At 45.9% G+C, this 22,268-nt stretch overlaps 1 protein-coding gene across 6 annotated transcripts in view; it reads left to right on the top strand.

Annotated features, from left to right (window-relative positions):
- The window catches only part of Kank1 (KN motif and ankyrin repeat domains 1), a 187,440-nt gene extending 165,388 nt beyond the window's left edge, over nucleotides 1–22,052 (top strand). For 4 of the 6 annotated variants that reach the window (XM_052187924.1, XM_052187956.1, XM_052187916.1 and 1 more), the window contains 9 exons: nucleotides 9,531–9,728; nucleotides 10,331–10,439; nucleotides 11,526–11,774; nucleotides 13,164–13,251; nucleotides 15,228–15,447; nucleotides 17,451–17,593; nucleotides 18,071–18,271; nucleotides 20,497–20,595; nucleotides 21,083–22,052. In XM_052187924.1, the coding sequence (XP_052043884.1) occupies nucleotides 9,531–9,728; nucleotides 10,331–10,439; nucleotides 11,526–11,774; nucleotides 13,164–13,251; nucleotides 15,228–15,447; nucleotides 17,451–17,593; nucleotides 18,071–18,271; nucleotides 20,497–20,595; nucleotides 21,083–21,145 (1,370 nt within the window). In that variant the 3' untranslated portion in view covers nucleotides 21,146–22,052. Of the gene's footprint in view, nucleotides 1–9,530; nucleotides 9,729–10,330; nucleotides 10,440–11,525; nucleotides 11,775–13,163; nucleotides 13,252–15,227; nucleotides 15,448–17,450; nucleotides 17,594–18,070; nucleotides 18,272–20,496; nucleotides 20,600–21,082 lie in introns of all 6 variants that reach the window. The other 2 variants (XM_052187964.1, XM_052187935.1) reach the window with 2 other exon arrangements.
- Nucleotides 22,053–22,268: the final 216 nt, after the last annotated feature.

Raw genomic sequence — 22,268 nt, 5'->3', positions numbered from 1 at the left:
TTGGTTTTTTCGAGATAGGATTTCTCTGTATAGCCCTGGCTGTCCTGGAACTCACTCTGTAGACCAGGCTGGCCTCGAACTCAGAAATCCACCTGCCTCTGCCTCCCAGAGTGCTGGGATTATAGGTGTGCGCCACCACCTCCCAGCTAGAACAGAGTTTATTGTGAGAGAGAAAAAAAATTCACATGACAACCAATGTTTGTGTGATTTTTGCCTTTTAGAATTTAGATACGAAAATATACAGAGGAGTCGTTTTAGAATAAACAGGATTAGACTGATGTGGGCTTACATGTCTGCCTCTTCAACCTTTAAAAAAAATCATGATGTCAGATGTTAATGTCACAGTAATCTTCAGTGCCTCAGACAGATGCCATCACTATTCTACATTCTTGTCAAGAATGCTCAGCTGTATCCTGGAGTCATTTCTGTGGCCTGCTGAGCATGGAGACCAGAGAGTTTTATTTGATGCCACAGTGTGTTTTAGGGCTGTGTCTAGTCACACTGACATTCCATACATCAGCTCGAGTGTATTGACCCTCAGGACCCTCAATGAACCTAATTAATCAGCTAATATACACGAGGTCTGTCAGCTTGGAATGAAAGGAGAAAATCCTCTCAGTAGCAGGCAGTTAGTTTGATGCCCGTCAGAGCACACTAGAGCAACCTTAAAGGCCATTTATATAACTCGTGCCACATAGGTATTGTGTAAGACAGGAATTAGGTCAAGAATTTACTCCACATTGGATGTTGGCACATATGGACTGGAAATTTAGGCCAGCCTGATACAGGAAAGTAGTAGCAGTCTTAATATCTGTAAGCTGTGTACACGGAAGTATCACAGGACAGTGCGGCTTACCATATCTACCTCGAAATCCGGAGAATTGCTAACACAGTGCAGAATACATATCATTGCTAAAAGGCATTCATTCATACAACCTTATCCTTAAAACGGAAAAAAAAGGCAGCACCGTCAGAGTGTGAGTATCAGTAATCACTGGGGAGGCTGAGTCAGATTTTGTCTGCACACAGTCATCTTTGCGCCTTTGTGTGGTTGTAATGAAGAGTCAGGGGATATAATAGGGACACATGGTGAATTCTGCTGTGTGGTGCACACGTGCTAAATGAAAGCCGCCGCTGCCACCGTCCTCATTCTTCCAGAAATGGACTTGTTCAAGAAAGTTCGAGTAACCTTTGTGGGTGTGTTGTTGTTGTTGTTTAAGTTTTGTACGTGTGTTTTGCTGGTGTATGCCATTCAAGAATGACTGGTTCCTGCAAAGATCAGAAGAGAGCATCAGATCCCCCTGGACCTAGACTTATAAATGTTCATGCGCTAGGAATCAACTGAGGTCTTCAGGAGCAAAAGTGTCCTTTAGCATCGTGGTGGTGGTGGTGGTGGTGGTGGTGGTGGTGGTGGTGCATGCCTTTAACCCAGGCACTCAGAGGCAGAGACAGGCAGACCTCTGAGTTTGAGTGCCGCCTGGTCTACAAAATGATTTCCAGGACAGCCAGGGCTATATAGAGAAACCCTGTGTCGCTGGAAACATGCACTAAGCCATTTTATCAGCCCTTACTCTTTTAATCTCAATCTCTCTCTTTGTCTCTCTATCCCTGTCTTTCTATCTCTGTCTCTCCTTCTCTCTCTCTCTCCCTCCCCCCTTTCTCTCCTTCTGTCTCTGTCTCTGTCTCTCTCTCTCTCTCTCTCTCTCTCTCTCTCTCTCTCTCTCTCTCTCTCTCTCTCTTTCTCTGTTTGTTTTTGAGTCAGGATTTCTGTTTAATCCTGTTTGTCCTAGAGCTCAGAGGCCTGCCTGCCTCTGCCTCCAGAGTGCTGGGATTAAAGACATGTACCACCACTACCCTGGTTAATCTCAGATTTTTATCTTCATAATTCTACCTTGTGTTCATACACTCACATGCACAAAAATTATTATGCCTATCCAACTAACATTTTTATCAAGATAAAGAAATATTACAGGTAAATGGGGAGGTTTGATAAACTGTCAGGACATGGTTGTTAACAATGAGTAAAGAGCTGGGCGGTGGTGGCGCACACCTGTAACCCTAGCACTCTGGGAGGCAGAGGCAGGTGGATTTCTGAGTTCAAGGGCAGCCTGGTTTACAGAGTGAGTTCCAGGACAGCCAGGGCTATACAGAGAAACCCTGCCTCGAAAAAAATAAATCCAAAAAAACCAAAAATTAAAAATAAATAAATAAAAATGAGTAATAAGAGTCAGTATAAAATGTCTTGTACCCTGTCTGAAAGTTCATTCTTTCTAGAGTTAAGGGGTCTGCTTGCAAACTATTGCTGCTTCCCTCCCCAACCCTAGCTGTCGTGGAACTAGCTCTGTGGACCAGGCTGGCTAGAACTCACAGAGATCTGCCTGCCTCTGCCTCCCAAGTACTTCCAATAAAGGTGTGTGCCACCACTGCCTGGCTACAAACTTATTTTTAACCACTTCATCACACAGAATACTCTCATTTTGCTTAAAATGGCATTGGGAGTGTGTAATTGTAAGTTAGCCCTTTAGAAAAATGAAACTACGTTCTCCTATAGTGCCCCTGCGCGTGCTGGCTATGCACAAGAGTGCAGTATTGGTGTGTGCTTTAGAAACATGCTTTCTTTTCTAACAAAATGTGAATCCTGAATCGTGCTATTGCCCTCTGTATTTTCTCACCTAAGTGGTCATAAGTACTCTCCCAGGATTTGAGGGACAGTGTGTTGTGGCTTTTGACATAGCAGAAGTTGGTACTGACTAGAAGAATTGCTTCCCCGATACACTTAAAATGGCCAAAGGACATAAGTTCACTCCCTGCTCCTCTGACAAACCCTCACTGTGTGGATCAGGCCAGCCTTTCAACGATCCGCCTGGCACGGCCTTCCCAAGTCCAGGTGTCCACTGGGCCTGGCTAAGAGGAAGGAAGTCCCTGTTGTTAGCAATAAAACTGTAAAAAGTAAGTTTTGTTTTCCTTTATAGCAGTGGGGTTATATTGATTAAAAGAGTGGATCTTCTCCTTTCTTTCTTTCTTTCTTTCTTTCTTTCTTTCTTTCTTTCTTTCTTTCTTTCTTTCTTTCTTCCTTCCTTCCTTCCTTCCTTCCTTCCTTCCTTCCTTCCTTTCTCTCACAGTCTCTCTCTTTCTTCCTTCCTTCCTTCCGTCCTTCCCGTCTTTCCTTTTTTCCTTCTGGAAAGGGGAAGAAAATTCTAGACAAATGACTCAGAGTTATAAATACCCTAAAAATATCCAGCTATCACTGCACAAATACAAACAGAACTTAACTGCCTGCCACATGGTTCTTAGAAAATCTTTACTCTCAGAGGAGCCTCTGTGCTTGTTGCGATCTTGGTTCTCTTGGGTTTGTTTTAAAAGTTTATGAACTTGAAGACCTTCTCTCATCTGTGAAAGTTTGCAGGAAGAAATCTAGCCAAAACAAGAATGGGAAGTGAAACTATTAGAGAATTGTGTTCCTAGTTAGCTGTCCCTTTGTTCCTTGTACTAAACCACTTAGTATCTGTTTTGCTTTTTTTATATTGCTTTTTAAAATGCTACAATAGCATCAAAATAAGGCAAAAGGAATGTTCCTGGAACCCTGCAGTGGTTAAGTGGCCTGGGGGGGGTGGGGATGGGGTGGGAGGGAAGCTCTGCTAGCCTGGGAGTTGGGAGAATTGACTGACTCTGGCTGTCCTAGAAATTTGGTTTTGTCTCTGCTGAGTCCTGTGTCTGTGTCAATGAGAAAACTTCTTCTCCCAGGTTCCCTCCCAGCAGAATTTTTCTATGGAACTAGCTGCATGTAAAAGGCTTTGCAGCTGAGGCCCATCCTCTGGATATATTTAAACATGTATTATCTTCCTCCACCCATTACATGCCCCCATCACCAAATAAACACTCCAGATGGGCTCACTGGGATAAATGGACTTAAAGCGGAGTGTTGTTTGTAGCTATGCTTAAGATAAAGCCAAGTCCTTGCTAGGGGTGCTTTCTGCCACAGAGCTGCATCTCCAATCCTGCGATCAGAGCTTAATCTGCAGTCCACCCATAACTTTGTGAATTTTTTTATGCATTGGTTTTTTTTGTGAAAACAGTGCAATATTTTTATCTTACTCTCAAAATTCATAGCTCAATCAGGTATGATGATCCCTTTGTGCCTATAATTTCAATTCTCCCGGGAGTAGAGGCTCAACTTTGGGCAGATGTCCAAGAGGATCAGAAGTTTGGCTATGTAACGAGTAATGGACTAGCCTAGTGTATATAAGACTCTGTCTTGGAAAAGAAAGAAAGAAAAATATTTCTGCTGGGCATATTGTTCTACTGGGTCCACATCTTTAATCCCAGCACTCAGGGAGCTGAAACAAGTGGTCTCTGAGTTTGAGATACCCTGGTTTATATAATGAATTCCAGGCTGACCAGAAGTAAAAAGTGAAACTTTTTTTTTTAAGCTGATTAAGCTGGAGAGATGTTTCTACAATTCAAGACTACATCTCACAACCAAAACAGGACTAGAGAGAGAGATGGTTCAGTGGTCCTCTGTTCTTGCAGAGGACCTGAGTTCAGTTCCTAGCACCCACATGATGGCTCATAACCATCTGTGACTCCAATTCTCGGGGATCCAACATCCTCTTCTGCCCTCTGTACCTGGCAGGTGCATGGTGCACATGCATACATGTAAGCAAAACTCACGCACATGAAATAAAAATATGCCTTTGTTTTCTGTTTTATTTTGTTTTAAGTGATAACTGCCCCTCTCAAGGTTGAAATTGTAGCCTGAGGTCGTTTGATCATTTGTTAATGATCATTTGTTAATGATTTGTTAATGAAAAGACCTTCAGCTACAAAGGAAAGATCTTTAAAGATTTAACTCTGCCTTCTCCTTTAGCAGCCCTTTAGTTGACTCGTACTTGAACATTCTGTTCTCTTGAACTGATCTTCCCAAATGGTTATTAGTGAATTGCAAAAAGTGTCAGGCTAAGGGCTGGCGGTTGGCAATTTTCAAGAGACACAAATGACTTGACATCATGATGTCCACAGGAATGGCAAATGCAGCTGAGACAATGTGGAAAGCTATCACTGTGTCTTCCTGAGCAGGAGAGGCATTCATGCTTCTGTAAAAATGTTTATAGTTCCTACTTCCCCCATGCATGCATGTTGATGAATAGCTAGCTGGACATTAAATGCCAACTGTATACAAAGTGCAGCTCTGCAACAAACAGCTATAGAGATGGACCGTGAAGAACTTTCCCTCTGTTTGGGAAGCCAAGATATGCCTGGCAGAAATGTGAATGATCAGCCATGAGATCGTGTTAGGCAAACAGAAGGTGGTCAGGGTTCAGCTGTAGTCAAGGCTCCCAAGGTCTGGGGAGGGTACTAGGGCCTTAACTTCTCTGGGAGGAGCATGTGCAGGGCACACTTTAACCCAGCTGTAGTTAATGCAGCCTGCCAGCCTGGGAATTCTGGGTCAAGTCATGGGAGGGTATATAATTAAATGTGGGTGGGGTTTGTGGTGAAAGAGAGTTTGATTCTTAATCCACTCTTTTGGGATTGTCATTTCTGAGTGAATGTCCACTTTAGATACATTCTTAGCAGTCTTTTAAAACTGTTCTCAGAGAAGTATCACTACAGTGCTAGCAACAATCGAACTGTTGCTCAGACCTGTCTCACAGGGTTCCAGGGTTTCTTGGTTAGAAGTGACTGCATGTTTCTGACTACATGCCTCTATTGGGGGCAGGATTCCAAGAAGATAGGTCCTGTTCCTCAATCTAAGCCACACACTTTCTCCCAAAAAGGACATCTGCCAAAAATAGAATCTCCACTGTCTCTCCCTCAAACCAGTATGTACCCAAAATGGCAGGTCTCTGCTTGTGCCCGTCAGTTCGCCAGGAGGTAAAGAGTTCTACTTTGGGGATACCCTTAAAAGCTTGGATGACCTCCACTGTGAATCAGGAATTATGACTCTACTCCTTCTTGACAGAGACACTAAATGGTCTTTATAATCCAGTCAGAATGCTAAACTGTAGGCATTGCAGGCCAGCTGGTTAGCCTGCGGTACTGTTTAGAAATGTGTTTTCTAAAATCAGCTGTAAAATATAATAAAATATGAATTTGCAGCCAAGCATAGTGCTATACACGTTTAGTCCCAGCAATGAGGAAGCAGAGGCAGAGACAGAGGCAGGTGGACCTATGTGAATTTGAGGTCAGCCTGGTCTACAAAGTGAGTTTTAAAACAGCCAGAAACCCTGCCTTGAATACCGCCCCCCCCCCAAAAAAAAGAATTTGCTTGCCAGAATAGTATAGATATCTGTGAATAGAACTTTCAAATATCATTTTAGTAAAATTTCAAAAGCCAGGAAGAACTATCCCAGAGGTGTTAGAGGAAAGGAGCTCTCTGTAAAATAGTCCTGGCCCTAGGTGCATTCCTTTTTAATTTAATACTTTGTTTCTGATGTTCCTAAAGTTGAGAATACTATAAATACTATAAATACTATAAAATAAAGTTTTCATTTTGCGTTACTTAACTTTCAATATAGTTTGCCTTAGATATTAAGATTGTCTACATATTAAACCCCTGGGTGGAGCACACTTAATTAGAATTAATGCATTGAATGAATGTGTTTTATTTTCCAGAACACTAGGATTTCTGTCACTTGCTGTCCTTTAGTTGTCACTAACCTGGCCAAGTCCTAAAGTGAGGCTCACATTTTGTTGGTATCGATGACCATTTTAAATGAGTTAATGACCACTGGGTATGTGGAGCATCTAGGCTACAGGGCCAGAATTCAGTGGGGGCAGGGTTCATAAACACCACTGTCATGTTTGATTATCTGGGTAATGTAATGTTCGCTGTGGACTTCTACCGTTGGTGGTCCAGGCCTGTTAAACTGCCCATTGTTTCTAAGAATCCACACACATTCGTGTTGATAAGTCGAGACTGAGGATGTGTGAAGTCTTACTTCTCAGCAGTCCAGTTGGAGTTTTTGTTTAATCTTAGTTTAATAGGTCTCAATTCTGGCTGCAGAGCAAAATCATGGGCAAAGGTTAAAAGATACACGGGGTATGGTGGCACAGGACTTTAAAACAAGCACTTAAGTGCCGAGGCAGGCTGATTTCTGAGGCCCAGCTGGGTCTTCATAGCAAGTTCCAGGTCAGCAAGGACTACGTACTGAGACCCCATCTCAAAATGATGATGATGATGATGATGATGATGATGATGGTGTTTGTGGTGGTGGTGATTTATTGTTGTTGTTGTTGTTGTTGTTACTACTACTAACAATAATAATAATAATAATAACAATAACAATGCTACTGCTACTACTGTTACTATTCCTGGACCCACCAGCACACAGGAGTTCTTACCTGTATTTTTAAAAGTCCCCACCTCTCCATCTACATGATTTCCAAGCATGGCCGGGGTTAAGATTATCTCATTGGACCTTCCTGGCCACTCTGGTTTTAAATGTCCAGCTCCACCTCTCCATTCTCCTTGTGCATGCCATTCCTTTTCAGAGCTTCCTGCTGGGACACGTATCGTCGTTCCTGTGCATGAGACGCCCGTGCCTACAGAAAGGGCCTTGTTAAGCTCAGGGAATCATCCCCAGGCCATTCAAGCCCAGCCAGTTTGTACACCACCTAGGACAGATTTTCCAGCCATACAAGTAGCAGTTCTCCCTGACATGACTAACAAGAACTAGTTTAATGCCTGGTGACCTTGCCTTACCTGTTGACCTCAGACAGCAACTCTGATTTCCAGGGGAATTGCACAAACCCTTGCCAAAAGAAATCTGGCGCCCGGCGCCATTCTAAGCCCTGCAGAGGATCCCAGATGGAGACACAACAAGAAGGGCTACAAGGAGCCTGCTGTCCCCGGGGAGGAAACGCACAGGAGCTGGGAGGAGTAGTGCTACAGTGTAATAACAGAAAAAAGAGGGCTTCCTGGAACAACATCCTAGAAAAACAGAATTAAAAGAAATTGGGTTTAGTCTACGTCTGGGAAAGAGTGTGGATAGAACTAACTGTGAAAACAGCCTACCGAGTGGAGACTCTGGTCACAGCACCACATGGAACCCATAGAGGCCCGCAGAGCATTCTCTTGAATGAGTACACAGTCGCTCAGCTCACCCACTAGTCTCTTACGGCAGACTGTGGGGCCAGCTTCTTCTTTCTGTCTTAAAAATGGGCAAAATGACATAGGCATCCTTAGAATAACATTTTTGGAAATCCAAGTACTAAGTCAAAGTGATTTTGAATATGGTTAATCCATACTTGGTATAGAAAAGTAGTAAACATGGGAGAATTTTTAATCACCCTAACTCATTCATTTTAGTGGAATTTTAAAGGTTAATCTTCTATAAAGTTATGTTTATGTATGCATTGTTATATTTCGTTGGGCACAATGGCTTGCAAAGGCAGGCAGGATCTCTGAGTTCTAGGACAACTTGACCTAGGTAGCAAGTTCCAGGCCATGGGGGCTATATAGACCCTATCTCCAATAGATACACATGCATGTATTGCAATTAATTTGCTTTTTTAGTCAACATCATTTCAGTGTCAGTCAGATTGAGAGTTCTGTGATACATTGAATTACAAATATATTCTGAGCGAATTTGTCTGCTTTGGCTAGTAAACAGATACAGAACATTTTACACATGGAGAAGTAATTTAGTAAACATGACAAGAAGACAGTTGACAGGAAAGTATTTCTAAAACCAATCCTGTCCTTGTGTCAGAGACCCCAAAAGTGTGACAGCTGCAGTGAGGAAGCTTTCGGTTGAGGAGGGAAGGGGAAGAGGGGTGTGGCCACGCGGAGAAGGATGGAAGAGCTGTCAGGAAAGGAGAGATTCCGGCCTCATGACGGTGGAACTGAAGTTTCTTCCCCCACAAAGACCCCTGGAGTAAGGGAGAATGAGGTTGAAAACAAGCTGGTGCTTGCCGTGGCGTCTCTGCGTGTTCTCTAGGCTGTGGGGACCCCGTTTCCCAAGCTTCCCTGGTGGAGGTGCTGCTCTATAGATTGTAGCAGGATTTGTTTCAGCTAAAGTCTTGATGGTATTGGAGATGGGTAGGAACATGGCTCTGCACCGGGGCACCTGAAGGGAGATGCCACGCTCCTCAGATGACAAGCCTTGGCCAACATTGTGCCAGCGAGGACCATGCTTGACAATCATCGAAGGCCTTGGGGGGTTCGAGTCTCTGTAAATGAGCAGTGTGATTTATTAAAAAGAAACACAAAAGGAGAGAAGAGGATGGGTTGAGAGAATTGTTTTGTTTTTTTTTTAATAATTTGAAATAATTTGCTTTTTTATGTGCATTGGTGTTTTGGCTGCATGGATATCTGTGAGAGGGTGACAGTTCCCCTGACACTGAAGTTACAGACAGTTGTGAGCTGCCATGTAGGTGCTGAGAATTGAACTCGGGTCCTGGAGGAACAGCCAGTGCTCTTAAGCCAAGCCATCTCTCCAACCCCGGCAACTGTTTTTAACAGGCTGACTCTTTTAAGTCTATGCTATGCAGACCTAACCCTGCATGCCTACACTTTTCCTTTTGAACAGGAAATCACTTGGAATGTACCTGCAAATGTGGAGGCCTTCGGTCAGGAGGACTGTCAAATGTGCAAACATCCCAGCCTGAGGTGGATGCGGAGACAGCAGAAGGCCAGCACAGCCCGGGCCATGAGCAGTTCCCCACGCAGGGAAATGCCCTGCCCCTGGTGAACCTGACAGATGACCAGATAGCCACCGGCCTCTATGGTAAGTCCCCTTGCAGCTTGTGTGGGATTCTAGGCAACACTGCCAGCATTCCAGCCCATGATTTACATGTTGACCTGGAAGAAAGGTTATATACTTTGGTTTTTGACAGCTAGGCCTAAAGTAGCCTTAACAGAGAGCAAGCCGTGATGCCTTGGCTACAGATTATGCACTGTATAAGCAGCCTTCCTCTCCTTCACATCTTAGCAAGCATATTCTGCCCCCCTAGGTTATTGTAGCTGAAGGAAAAATACCAGGATCCCACCTCAGTGCCTAAGGAAGGGTAAAATGAGACATGATGTCACTTTATAAACATTAGAGCCTGGTACCAGTGCTCCTTATCTCTAGGTTTGTAATGTCTGGGCACACTGATGGATTCCCCCCACCCCCCACCCCGTTTAAAGGAACGTTATTAATAGAATGATGAATTATTTTCTCTCTTTGCACATACTCTCCCAGTGGGGTTCATGAAAGGTTCTCACACAACCACGCTAAGATCTACACTCACAAATGTGAGGAAAGAGGACTGGCCAGCCCACTCATTTAACTCATGAATTACATGAATCACCTTATCACTTCAATTTGCTTTTTTTTTCTTTTTACAGTATGTCCAAATAATGAAAATACACTGAAGTCCATCATGAAGAAAAGCGATGGGAATAAAGATTCGAATGGAGCCAAAAAGAATCTTCAGTTCATTGGCATTAACGGCGGGTAAGGCAAGCGTGGTGTTGGGATGCAAAAGGCACCTGTCTCCTTTGTCCCCTACCTTCTAAAGTCGCTGTCGGGGCGCCTGCTCTGGGATGCTGCCACATCTTGATGATAGAAGATTCCCTCCTCAGAAAGGTGCATCTGGGCTTCTTCTCTCCTTTCGCTGTCCTTAAGGGGATGTCCTTCTCAAGGACACCCACGGAAGCTGGGAAAGTGACACCTTACCTCTGACCTGGAAAAAAAAAAAAAACCCACATCTTCAGCAAAAAGCCATCAGGGTTGCCGCTCTCATTTGGATAGTTGTGCTTATACCTGTTAGAATACAGGAGAGGGCAGGAAGAGGCTAGCAACATTGGTCCGGGGCCTAGTGATGGCCATCCACTTCTCTGGAATGGATTGCTTTTGACTTAGCACTCTGTGTTCGGGAGCAAAACTGTGAGATGTTTCAATTGAAGAGTAACCTGGCTGTAGCTCCGGTTCCTTGCTTTCTATATAGAATGCCTAGGAGTTATTGGCCCAGGTGGTTGAGCCTGTTTGTCCTCCTCCAGTCAGAGCAAAGCAATTAGTTGATTACTCAATGAGAAAGCAACAGTGCAGCGTTGGGTATTTACAGCAGAGAGGCTACCGAGAGGGATTTAACATGATGGTGCATGTTTTACAAATCTTCAGTTTTATTGACCGATGTGGTCCAGACGATGTCAAAGGGACTATTGGTTACTCATGTGATCTGTCCACTTTGACAGTGGGAGGATGGGTGGAACAAGTAGAAGAAGGCAGAGCAACTGCAGATCTGGTTTCTGTAAAGTCACTTTCCTCTCAATCAGACCCAGTGGTATCAGGGCTCTTGTTTTCTTTAAACAAATTGGATATGATACCAGTCTTCAGCTGGGAATTATCCCTTTGAAGTCAAAGCCCATTGTAAACTCACCAGGCCTTCAAATAGACCTTGCTTTGAGTTTCTAAGTGCAGGCTCTATACTGCTGGCCAGAGGTCTGGGGTCAGGCCACAGCGTTCCCTTCCCAGGATCATCTTGTCGCCGGGTCTTTATGGGGACACTCTGCATCTCCTGAAATCCCAATTGCCACCTAGGTATGAGACAACTTCAAGTGATGATTCCAGCTCGGATGGAAGCTCTTCTTCCGAGTCAGATGACGAGTGTGACACCATTGGGTATCCTCCCGAGGAAGAGGAGGAGGAGGAGGAAGAGGAGGACCACGACACTCGGGGAATGGCGGAAGGGCACCACGCAGTTAATATTGAAGGTTTCAAGTCTGCCAGGGTGGAAGATGAGGTGCAGGTCCCAGAATGTGAACCTGAGAAGGAGGAAATCAGAGAGAGGTGTGGTACATTTCCCCTCCCCTCCCTGATTCCCCCCATGCTTCAGCAATAGAACTAACTGGTTCAGGTAGTTTGCAAGTATGTGTGTGTGTTTATATTTATCTGTGTCTCTGAAGCATACACATCTGGTCCCAGCACTGGTGATTGTAAGTGCAGGGTATGGTGCCTTTCAGATCTCTTAGCACATTGATGAGAACAGCTCAGGCTAGTCTGTTCACTAGACGCTGGTAACTCTTTGCTGTCTAGTTTGTGGAACTGCTGTCCACTACAGCATCCATTGTTCGAACACATCCCTGTGTATACAAAGACATAGTTGACCTTTCCAATGACCAGCACTCCGTTTGAGATTTCAGATTTTAATCTTGACGCAAATGTCAGAATTGTTATCGCAGGGCCATTGTGCAGGGAGGAAAAGGAGATTAGCCTCAACCAAAAGTGATTAACTGGAAAGGTGACGTGTGTCAGGTACACTCTCAGCTTTGGTGCTCCTTGAGTGATAGGGAACACAACAGTAGACGTGGGACCGTATCTTACATGCTCTGGTTGGCTGAAACACGCACCTTAGATACGGAGTAGTAAGTGTGGACTAATCGCTTATGAAACGAGGAAATATGGAAACGTCAGCGTGGTTTTTCATTCTGTGAAGTATAAATTGGAACATTTCAGCAAGCACTTGTTCCATTACATTTGTCAAATGGAAGCTCACTGTCAACACAAGGTAAGTGTTCCCACAGGGTTTGAGATATCTTCTGAGCTTCAAACAGCTGCATTGAGGTAGTTATAATGTCATTTGACTTTTGGCTTTTCATATGTGTTGGACAAACATTTGAGTCACAAGATGTGAGTTCACCATAAAGAAATATAGTAATTTAGACCTCTTTAGCTCCTTAAGAGTATTATATGTATATATGCACATATGTCTGTATACACACACATATACTTATGTTGGAAATAAGGTCTTACTGTGTAGCCTTGGCTACACTGAAACTCACTGTGTAGACCACGCTGGCCTCAAACTCACAAAGATCCACCTGCCTCCCAAGTACTCAGATCAAAGATGTACGTCATCACACCTGGCCACAACAATATTTTTAAGCACTTAGAATAAAAGGAATAAATGTTATTTTGTAATGTCCTAAAGGCCAAACTGGTGTATCTGGAAGTCACGCTTATGCAAAGACCTTCCTTGCAGAGAGGTACTGGCTTTATGTGGTGATGTCAGCCACCAATGCCTGGAGACAGCTCCAGTCACTGTGACCTGCCTAGGCTGGCTCATGGCCCTGGCCTATTAAATGGTTGTGGGCTCTGAGATTAAAAAAAAAAAAAAATCCCTTTTATTTTATGGCATATCCTGAGTTTTGTGGGATTCTTTTTTTCCTTCCCCTTTAGGTATGAATTAAGTGAAAAGATGCTGTCTGCCTGCAGCTTATTGAAATATAACATAAATGACCCCAAAGCGTTGGCCAGCAAAGATATGGTAAGTCTGCGTGATCGGAACAGTGGCCAGGCTTTGCAGCATCAACCCGGTGCAGCATGGTCAGGACCATGGTAGCCTGCCCTGAGCTGGTGTGCGTGCTTCTGCCTGAGCCGCTCATGTCCAGCATAGCCGACTGCGTGAGCTCAAAGCACCCAGCTCGGGGAACATGCCGTCTCCCTGAGGCCGGGCGTCCACTCCTTTACCCACCCTGTACTTTTCTTGTGGTGGAGCCATCTGGGAGGCACATACTTGGCAGAAAGAAAGAGAAGGCTAATTGCAGGCAATCTCCCTCTCTCTCCATGTTCTGCTTCTATCTACAGAACCTCCTGACCCCAAGAGGTCATCCCTGAACTTCTTAAAAAGTTAGGCGTAGTTTTTAGAAGAAACTTATCTAGGCTGAGGTCAGCATTCCTTTCTGGTTAGGAAAGTATATATGGGGTTCTGGGGTGGAATGCTGACGGCCACTATTTTTAAACAGAAAAATAACTGCACTGTCATTTCACAGCTGGGTAAATTCAGTAGCAGGTAGTGTGGCGGTTGTGGTTGTCTAACTGGTCAGGAATAGCATGGCACAGGGCATGCAGGTACTGTTGGGGCGGCGACTAATCCTGTGTGCTGCTGGCTGATTCACTCCTGTGCTGACAGTTGGATCTGCAGCTGCCTGACCTGGCCAGGCCTGTGATTGGTCGCTCCATCCATCTTCTGGGCATTGTGAAAACATGGCTTCTCGCAGTGATTTGATAATAACCTGGATCTGAGTCTTTGTGTGTCAGCAGGTTTAGCTCATTTGAGACTGAATCATCTGAGTCCGTGGCTGCTGCTCGGGTGGCTTACAAGGCTCTTGAGACCAGGGAGCTCTAAAAACCAAATAAGACCTCAGGAGTTATCTAATCCCAGAAATATAGCTGGAATACCATGGGCCGGCCTGGCCCGGGCTGTTAAAAGCTGGCTGTGGCTGTCACAGGCTTGAACACAAACGAGTATACAGGGACATGTGCTGTGAAACCTCACAAGCCAAACCCAGCCCTAGTATCTGAGGCCTTGAGAGATGTGTCTCCAGGGCCTACAAGATGGCTCAGTGAAGTGGGTAAAGATGTCTGCTGTCAACCTGACAACCTGAGTTTGACCCCCTCCCCCCCAGGACCCATTTTGTGGCAGGAAACAACCAACACCTTCAAGTTGTCCTCTGATCCCCACATGTGCTTGTAACCTGCATGCCCTTGCCCACACCCAATAAACAAATAATAAATATATGAAAATATTCTAAGTTTCTACTAAGCAGCCACCATGTCAAACTACTAGTGCTAGACTTACGTGGTGCCAGTTTGCTCTGTGAGACAGCACCTCACACTGTAGGTCACGTTGGCCTGGAAACTTACTGTGCAGTAGCCTAGGCCAGCCTCATCTCTCAGCCTGGTGGGGTAGAAGAGCTTGAGTGAATCAGTCTGGGTCAGGAAGCAACACAGTTGCTGGTGTGCTGATTTCTCTCTAATTCCAATGAACAATCACTGGAGAGACCTGTTAGTTCAGTAGACACAGACGGCTCAAAAGTAGAGATAGCCCTAAGTGTTACCTTCATTATAGATACTATAAAAATGAGGGGTTTTGGTGGTGGTGGTGGTTTGGGTTGGTTTGGTTTTGTTTTAAGACCTTGATGCAGAATAAGGAAGAGCCTCAGGGTCATGCCTTCATAAGTAGTAAAGTCTGGAATTTAATCTCTGGGATCTGGCTCTAAAACCACTTACATGTTGTTGTGACCTCTTTCTTAGTGGTGACAATAGAGATAGGATTTCAAACCAGGAGAGGAGTTCAAGTTTGTTGTTTAAAGCTGCTCTTGAGGCCTGGGTTGCACCCACTTTTAAGAGCAGATGCTGAGAGTACACACTTTGACTATAAAAGGCCTGGTTTCTCGGGCTTTCAGTTGCACTCAAGAGAGAGCTATTAATAGAACTAACAGCAAGTTGGTGTTTTGGCAGAGGATCTGTCTGAACACCCTCCAGCATGAGTGGTTCCGCGTGTCCAGTCAGAAGTCCGCTGTGCCGGCCATGGTGGGCGACTACATCGCCGCGTTTGAGGCTGTCTCCACGGACGTGCTCCGGTACATCATCAACATGGCGGACGGCAATGGGAACACCGCCCTCCACTACAGTGTGTCCCACTCCAACTTCCAGATCGTCAAGCTGCTTCTGGATGCAGGTACAGAGGGCCCTGTTGTCCCCCTAAGAGCACTCAGGTGGTGACTTGTCTTCATAAAGCTAGGTGACCCATACCTTAGTTCTTTGGCCATCCTCAAGTCTTTTCCTTGCTTTTCCACATGACATGGCAAGAATGTTGTTCTTGAGTCAATGTTGGGAGGCTTGAGGTTCACCAAGCCTGGGCAATAAAGAAACAGAATCCAGATCTATTTTGAAGGGACTTTGTGAAGATATTCTCCCTGCAGGTCAGCTGTCTTCAAATGAGGTGTGTACCCCTGCTAATAGCCGTGACTCACACTTGTTCCTTGATGAATCACACAGGCTTGGCTGGGTTGTTTGGGAGGCAGAGCATTGCTCACAGGCCCAGAGTCACAGCTTTTGTCTCTGCAGCCACTGTATGCCACTATGTGGCTGTACAGAAGTGAGGAGTTAGGACAGAGGCTAGTAAAACCACAGTAGAGTCATCGCCATCCCTGCCCAAACTACACGTCTCCTGAAGAATCACAGAAATGAGAGGCAGTGTCTCCCGTTACTGCTGAACTTTGTTAATGACAGTAGTGGGAACATGCCATCCCAGAATACAATGGTGGCTCACGTCATCCATGAGGCGAGAGAGCAGGTCAGAAGGGGCCCCTTGAGGAAGGGAGCCTTCAGCAGTATGCTCAGGTGGAGTAGCCCCCAAATCACTTTCATCATCAAAACAGTGTTTTTGACATGCAGCTAGCACAGAATTCACAGGAATTCACTCTAGTGAGAACATAAGGTCAACACCTGATTTATATGATGAAACTGTCTAGTTTCCTTTACTGTCTCTTGACCCAGTGGCCTGATATGCATCACTCCATGTTGGAGTTGTTGGCACAGAAAAAAAAATAATCCAAGCATACATATCACTTGTTACTATTCTCAGTTGCTGAATTCCCTTTTCTTGAGGGTGTGGGTGTTGGAGCTAGAGCCTTTTGCGTGCTGGACAAGCACTCTGCCACCCAGCTGCCTCCCGGGCCAGCGTAGTCTTTCAGTGCCCATGTTAGGAAATGACTACTTCCATCTGATGACGGGAAGCAGTTACAGGCCTCCTTCCCTCCAGACTATAAACAGCTAGGGATACTGTTAAACGAGGGACATGTATACCCAAGGACACTCAGAATAAGACTTCAGAATTGTTCTTGTGATGGTGTCTTCTCTGTCCTAAGAACCCTAGACTGCATCTCTTGACAAGCTGACTTGATTCCACTGTTAGAAAGTCTTAGTGAATCCTTTCATTTACTTTGTTTTATTGCTTACTATTTTGAGTAAACTTTTGGCTCTATTCAAATGTAACTCTGGGTGCTTCAGCATTGAAGGACTGAGGAGCTCAGATCCTGAGGACCTTGATATGTGTGTACCCACTTTGCCACCACACGGCCTTGGCTTCTTATACATAAGTCCTTCTGTACATCCCATTATGTAATAGAGGGGGATCCCAGCCAAGTCTTTGTCTTGTCTCATCTGAAGGGTTTAACCTGGTGTTTACTCGGCTAGAAGCTACTTTCCATTATTCTTCATCCTGCATGATATTAAAGCCCTGGAAACTTCTTGAGAATTAAGGAACAGAAGAGATCTAGCCCATGCGGTCTGGTGGTCCTTGGCAGTTTCTTAGAGGACTTGTAGCATTAATATTGATCAAGCCGTAGGGTTGGAAGCCGTGTGATTGAGCCTCTGAACATGTGCCTGTCTAGATCCCTCATTAGCACTTATTCTTCAGAACAAGTACACGGAAAAGAACCTCCTCCCACACCGCCAGGGTATCACACCATAATCACCCAATCACAAGCACGGAGCCCTGTGGTAACTCACTGTCATGTCTGCTGCTGCCAGCCGGTTGAGATAGGGCTTTAAAACATTCGTTTCCTTTCTGGTCGTTTTCAGAGCACTTTTCTCATGGGGCTCTTGTAAACATCACACCTCAGGTGAACACTAAAGTGGTTCTGGACGGTTCTCCCTAAAGAGATTTCTTTCTTGTAGACGTGTGTAATGTAGACCACCAGAACAAGGCAGGGTACACGCCGATCATGCTGGCAGCCCTCGCCGCCGTGGAGGCGGAGAAGGACATGCAGGTTGTAGAAGAACTCTTCAGCTGTGGAGACGTGAATGCCAAGGCCAGTCAGGTTAGTGCCTTGTTTACCGCACTGACCATCAGTACCCTGGCCAGTGTCTCATGTTGATGGGGCATTTTGCTGGTGGCACACTGGTGACACATGGGCACAGTCCCATGTTGCAAATCTCTCCCTACTTTGCCTGGCCTCTTGCGAAGCTTGCAGGGAAACTAAACATGGTTGCATACAAGGATCCCTACCCGTACAGGGTCCTCACCATATACTCCCTGCCTACTGACTCCAGCTGTCCTGCTGTCTTGGCTTCATGCCAGAGCTCTAAGCCTAAATTTGTTCACAATTTTACCTTAAACCTCTTTGGAACTATCTACCTTGCTTTACTGAGATGTCCTCAGAGTTCTGGTGAAAAGCTACCTCCTTCCTGTGTGCCCTTCCTCAGCTCATAGCTCTAGTGCCTTCGTGTGACATCTACTCTACCCCACCCCCAGCCTTCTCCTGCACTTCTGACTCTAACCATCATCCCTCTCATAGGCAGGACAGACAGCCCTCATGCTGGCCGTCAGTCATGGGCGGATAGACATGGTGAAGGGCCTGCTGGCCTGCGGGGCTGACGTGAATATCCAGGACGACGAGGGCTCCACTGCCCTGATGTGCGCCAGTGAACACGGGCATGTGGAAATCGTGAAGCTGCTGCTGGCCCAGCCAGGCTGCAATGGCCACCTGGAGGACAATGTGAGTGCCACTGGGCCTCCAGCCACAAGCCGGTGTGGCCCCTCTTGCCTGCTCCTTGTGGACTGGTGTTGGCATCCAGGCCTCTTCCCTTTATAGCCCAGCTCAGTAGAGCTTCCCATGTATAGTCTCATACTGGGTTAGCCAAAAGCAAAAGTAAATAGACCTGACCACACCCTCAAGTTCGTGAAAGGAAGAAGGTGAGGCCCAGCGCTCCTAATGGGGGTGAGCAGATTGGCCCTACAAAATCAAACTCATGGAGGCAGTATATGAGCAGTCCCTCAGGAGAAGCTTGGGTTTTCTCCCTTGGGTGGAACACTTAATCATTAGAATACTTAGATGTCATGGTGATCAACAATGAATGGTCCATCCGTGTGACTAGTCTGTGACACACAAGCCAGGAAGCCCACGAGTTCTTTGGCCATTCTGAGTACATTCTTCCACTTCTGCTTGCTCTGTCCCCATCGTCACCAAACTGACCTCACTGAACTCCCTCCCAGTCTGTCCCACTCCAAGATAAACCTTGCAGGAGAACATTCCAAGGCATGGCTTGTGGGCTGAAAACACAGGACTGGCACTTGAGCTGTGGAAACAATGCCGGGCCATGGAGGTCGGACCAGGCCGGTTCTCATCTTGAAAGTTTATCTCTGCCAAACACTGGTTCAAGCTAGAGCAACCTTCCTTTCAAAACACTATAAAGTTAGAGGGGAAATAGCCTCCTTTGCCATACATTTCAGATCCCCCCTGGGCTCACGCCAACAAGCAAGGCAGGGGAGGTGACACTGGGTAGAAGGGCAACCCCCTCCCGCCTCCAGGGACAACGCAATTCCATTCACTTCTTCAGAGAGCATGGGTTCACAGCTTACCCCACCCCACTACAGTCTCTGTTGCATGTGTTTTAAGGTTTTTGTAACTGCCCGCAGTTACATCAAACAAGTTACCTGGAAGGAAAGCTTGGGGTGTATGGGAAGGCAGCAAAACAGACGGAGACCAAGACAACATTGCTGTTCAAGGTCTCAAAGTTTAATGAAGAACTCCCAATATAGAGGCAGAGGAAAATCCTTCCCCAAAGGCTGGAAGCTTCTCAGCAGAACCAGTTCTGTTGTTCCACAGGTAGCTAGTGTTTCTCAGGAAACTGCAGGTCCTTGAAGAACAATGGGCTTCACCTTTGTCTGAGCACTCCACCACCCTAGGTGGAGGGGGTTATGGCTGACACAGGAGTTCCCGCTCAAAGGCTGGGAGAGGAACTTCACTTTGGTCGATGTCAAGTTCCTGCCAGGTGGCATGGCACCTCAATAAGACTCTCAACAGGTTTTGCTCAATTGTTTTCTCTCTGAAAATTTGTCACTTTGTACGATGCGCTTGTAGTGTGACAGGGACTTAACAGAAATCCTGGCTACCCAGCTTATTGCCCATTTCCTTATTCATACACAAGTAGGACATTCACCTGACCTCCAGAGGAGAAACTGCTCTCTGGATCTGCAGTGTGGGAGGGCAGGATGCTAATATTCAACCCACATGGGAATCATTTCCTGTCGCCGTGACCAAAGGAGAGTCCTTAACTCCAAAACCAGACAGGAAATAAGCAGTGCTGGCCTTTGTCTTAATTGCTTCATATCCATTTCAGACTCCGCAATTTAATACAAATCAAACACTTACCCTCCCCCCAAAAGTTTCCCATATGCAATGCCTCTGCCTGGTATTTCCAGAAGGTGCACGTTTGCAGGCAGACCTCCAGGGTGGAGTGCTTACATGTGGATATGACCTCCAGTGTTCAGCAGAGGTGCTACAGACCACAGCTTCCTCGTTCAGAGGAAGGCTGAAGTGTTTGCAACTGACTAGAGCAGTCCTTGCACACCTTATTTCTTACCTGGCCCATTTGTGATTATAAGAAAAGAGACTACGGTTTCTGCCTCTCCCATTCTTACTACCTCTGGCGTGTGGGGCAGTTGGATAGGGGCTCTCTGTGGGCAGCCTTCAGCTTTAAGGACCCTGGTGTAACCATCCCCGTGCCAGTGCTGATAGGCAAAAGCAAGAATGACTGGTTCTCCTTGGCTTCTTAAGAGCAGAAACTAGCCTCGCTCACCTCCACACTCAGGAGCCAGCAGGTACGATCTAGAAACGCTGCCTGAACACGGCTAGACTGGGGAACTTCATCAACTTGCTCCCTTCCGGCTGATGGAGACTCAGAGACTCAGCCTGGCCTGTTGTTTTCATTTCTTCTTTAGGACGGCAGCACCGCTCTCTCCATCGCCCTGGAAGCTGGACACAAGGACATTGCTGTTCTTCTGTACGCCCACCTCAACTTCTCGAAAGCCCAGTCTCCGGTCAGTAGCAGGCACTTGGCATTGACAGGATGGAATCCACCCCTTCCACATGGGTCTTAGGTTGATTCTGAATATGGGATTTTTTAGCCCCAAGCTTGTCTTTATCATTTCTACCCTGTGCCAGGAAAGGCTGGGTCTCAGTCATCCTTGGGGGACAGCACAGGTTGAGCTCACAGCTACATGTCACTGTGTTCCTGACACTGTCCCTAACGCTGTCAGCAGGCTGATGATCATCTCAGAATCCACTCTGAGTGGGAGGCTGATGTCCTAGGACAGCTGGACAATCCCTGCTTAGCCTGGCTGGCTTTAGAGCCATGCCTGCAGAGGGTGGACATCTGTCCCACATTCTCAGGAAGAGATCTCCTGGCTCCGACACACAGATGGTTGTCAGCTGTGATGAACCAATGTCTGGGGAAACACATCTGCCTGAAGTCACTCATTAACCTCTCTATTCCCCCCCCCCCCCGCCCCCTTTCCTGGTCTCTAGAGCACCCCGAGGCTTGGAAGAAAGACATCTCCTGGTCCCACTCACCGAGGTTCTTTTGACTGATCATGTAAACGTGGCCACCACGAAGCTGCTAGTTACTCCTGTTGGGGTGACAGATACTGAATGTATATGGACCATGACAAGCAGACCAGCAAATGGAAGAGTGAAGGAGGGGCGGCTGAAGGCTGATGCTTCTGCAGGGACATCCAGGCTGTTCGGAAATGGCCAAGCTAGGTGCAGGCCGCCCCTCTAGCCCTCTGCTCTGGTGGGGCTCAGGCCCAGCTCCGCAGTTGCTGAACTGGCTCCGTTATTTGCAGTGGTAGGAAATGGCAGGCGTTTCTACCATGTATCAAATGTCACAATTCTCTATGACATTGTAGTTTTGAACTTTTCCACAAGTACTTTTAATTTACTAAATGTGGAGCCTTTGGGAAGCCCTTCCAGTATTCCGTTCCAGGGTGCTTCTGTTCGCTTCTCTTTTGTCTTTTAAAAGAAGGAACCTTGAGGGAGAGGACTTTGATCTTCAGCAACTTGCCCCCCCCCCAGGCTGATGATTTCCCCCGCTTAAAAATAGAAGATGGGACTCTCAAACCATATGTATAAACCTACAACAAGAAATATTTCCAGTTGGTTTATCGAGGTGGATGTATTATTATGGCTTTTTATATAAAAGACTTCTATATGAAATTGACAACAGTATTTTCAACTTTTATATTACACAGAACAGTCATAAAGAGCTACATGTAATGTTACATTTTAAGCAACTGCCCAACTGTGTCTCTATCTGGCGATAAAGATTTAAATTAGGTTAGAGGACTGGGTTCCAGATTTGCGTCTGTGGGGGCAGAGTATAGTTCTCTGTGTATTTCTCTCATATGCCACGTTTACTTTTGGCCCTGTATATGTATTTAAATGTTTGAAGTGCCTTAGACTCTTGCCATATTTTCAAAATAAAATTTCATTAAGCTCTGTCGCTCGCCCCTGCTTCATGACTGACAGCTGTCTGCCCAGCTCAGATGACTGAAGGCAGGGACCACAAACTCTGATGGATGGTTTGGGCTCTGAGAACCAGAGCATGGTCTATTGGTTTCAGGTTCCAAGAGGGATAGTCTTCTGAGGGTGCTTGAGTCTGTGACACAGGTTCCACACCCCAGGCTGCATGTCACAATACTGAAACTTAAAACCT

The sequence above is a fragment of the Apodemus sylvaticus genome, chromosome 1 (genome assembly GCF_947179515.1).
Source record: "Apodemus sylvaticus chromosome 1, mApoSyl1.1, whole genome shotgun sequence".
Classification (NCBI taxonomy): domain Eukaryota; kingdom Metazoa; phylum Chordata; class Mammalia; order Rodentia; family Muridae; genus Apodemus; species Apodemus sylvaticus.
Note: the sequence above shows the minus strand (reverse complement) of the source record. Positions and strands in the feature narration are given on the sequence as shown.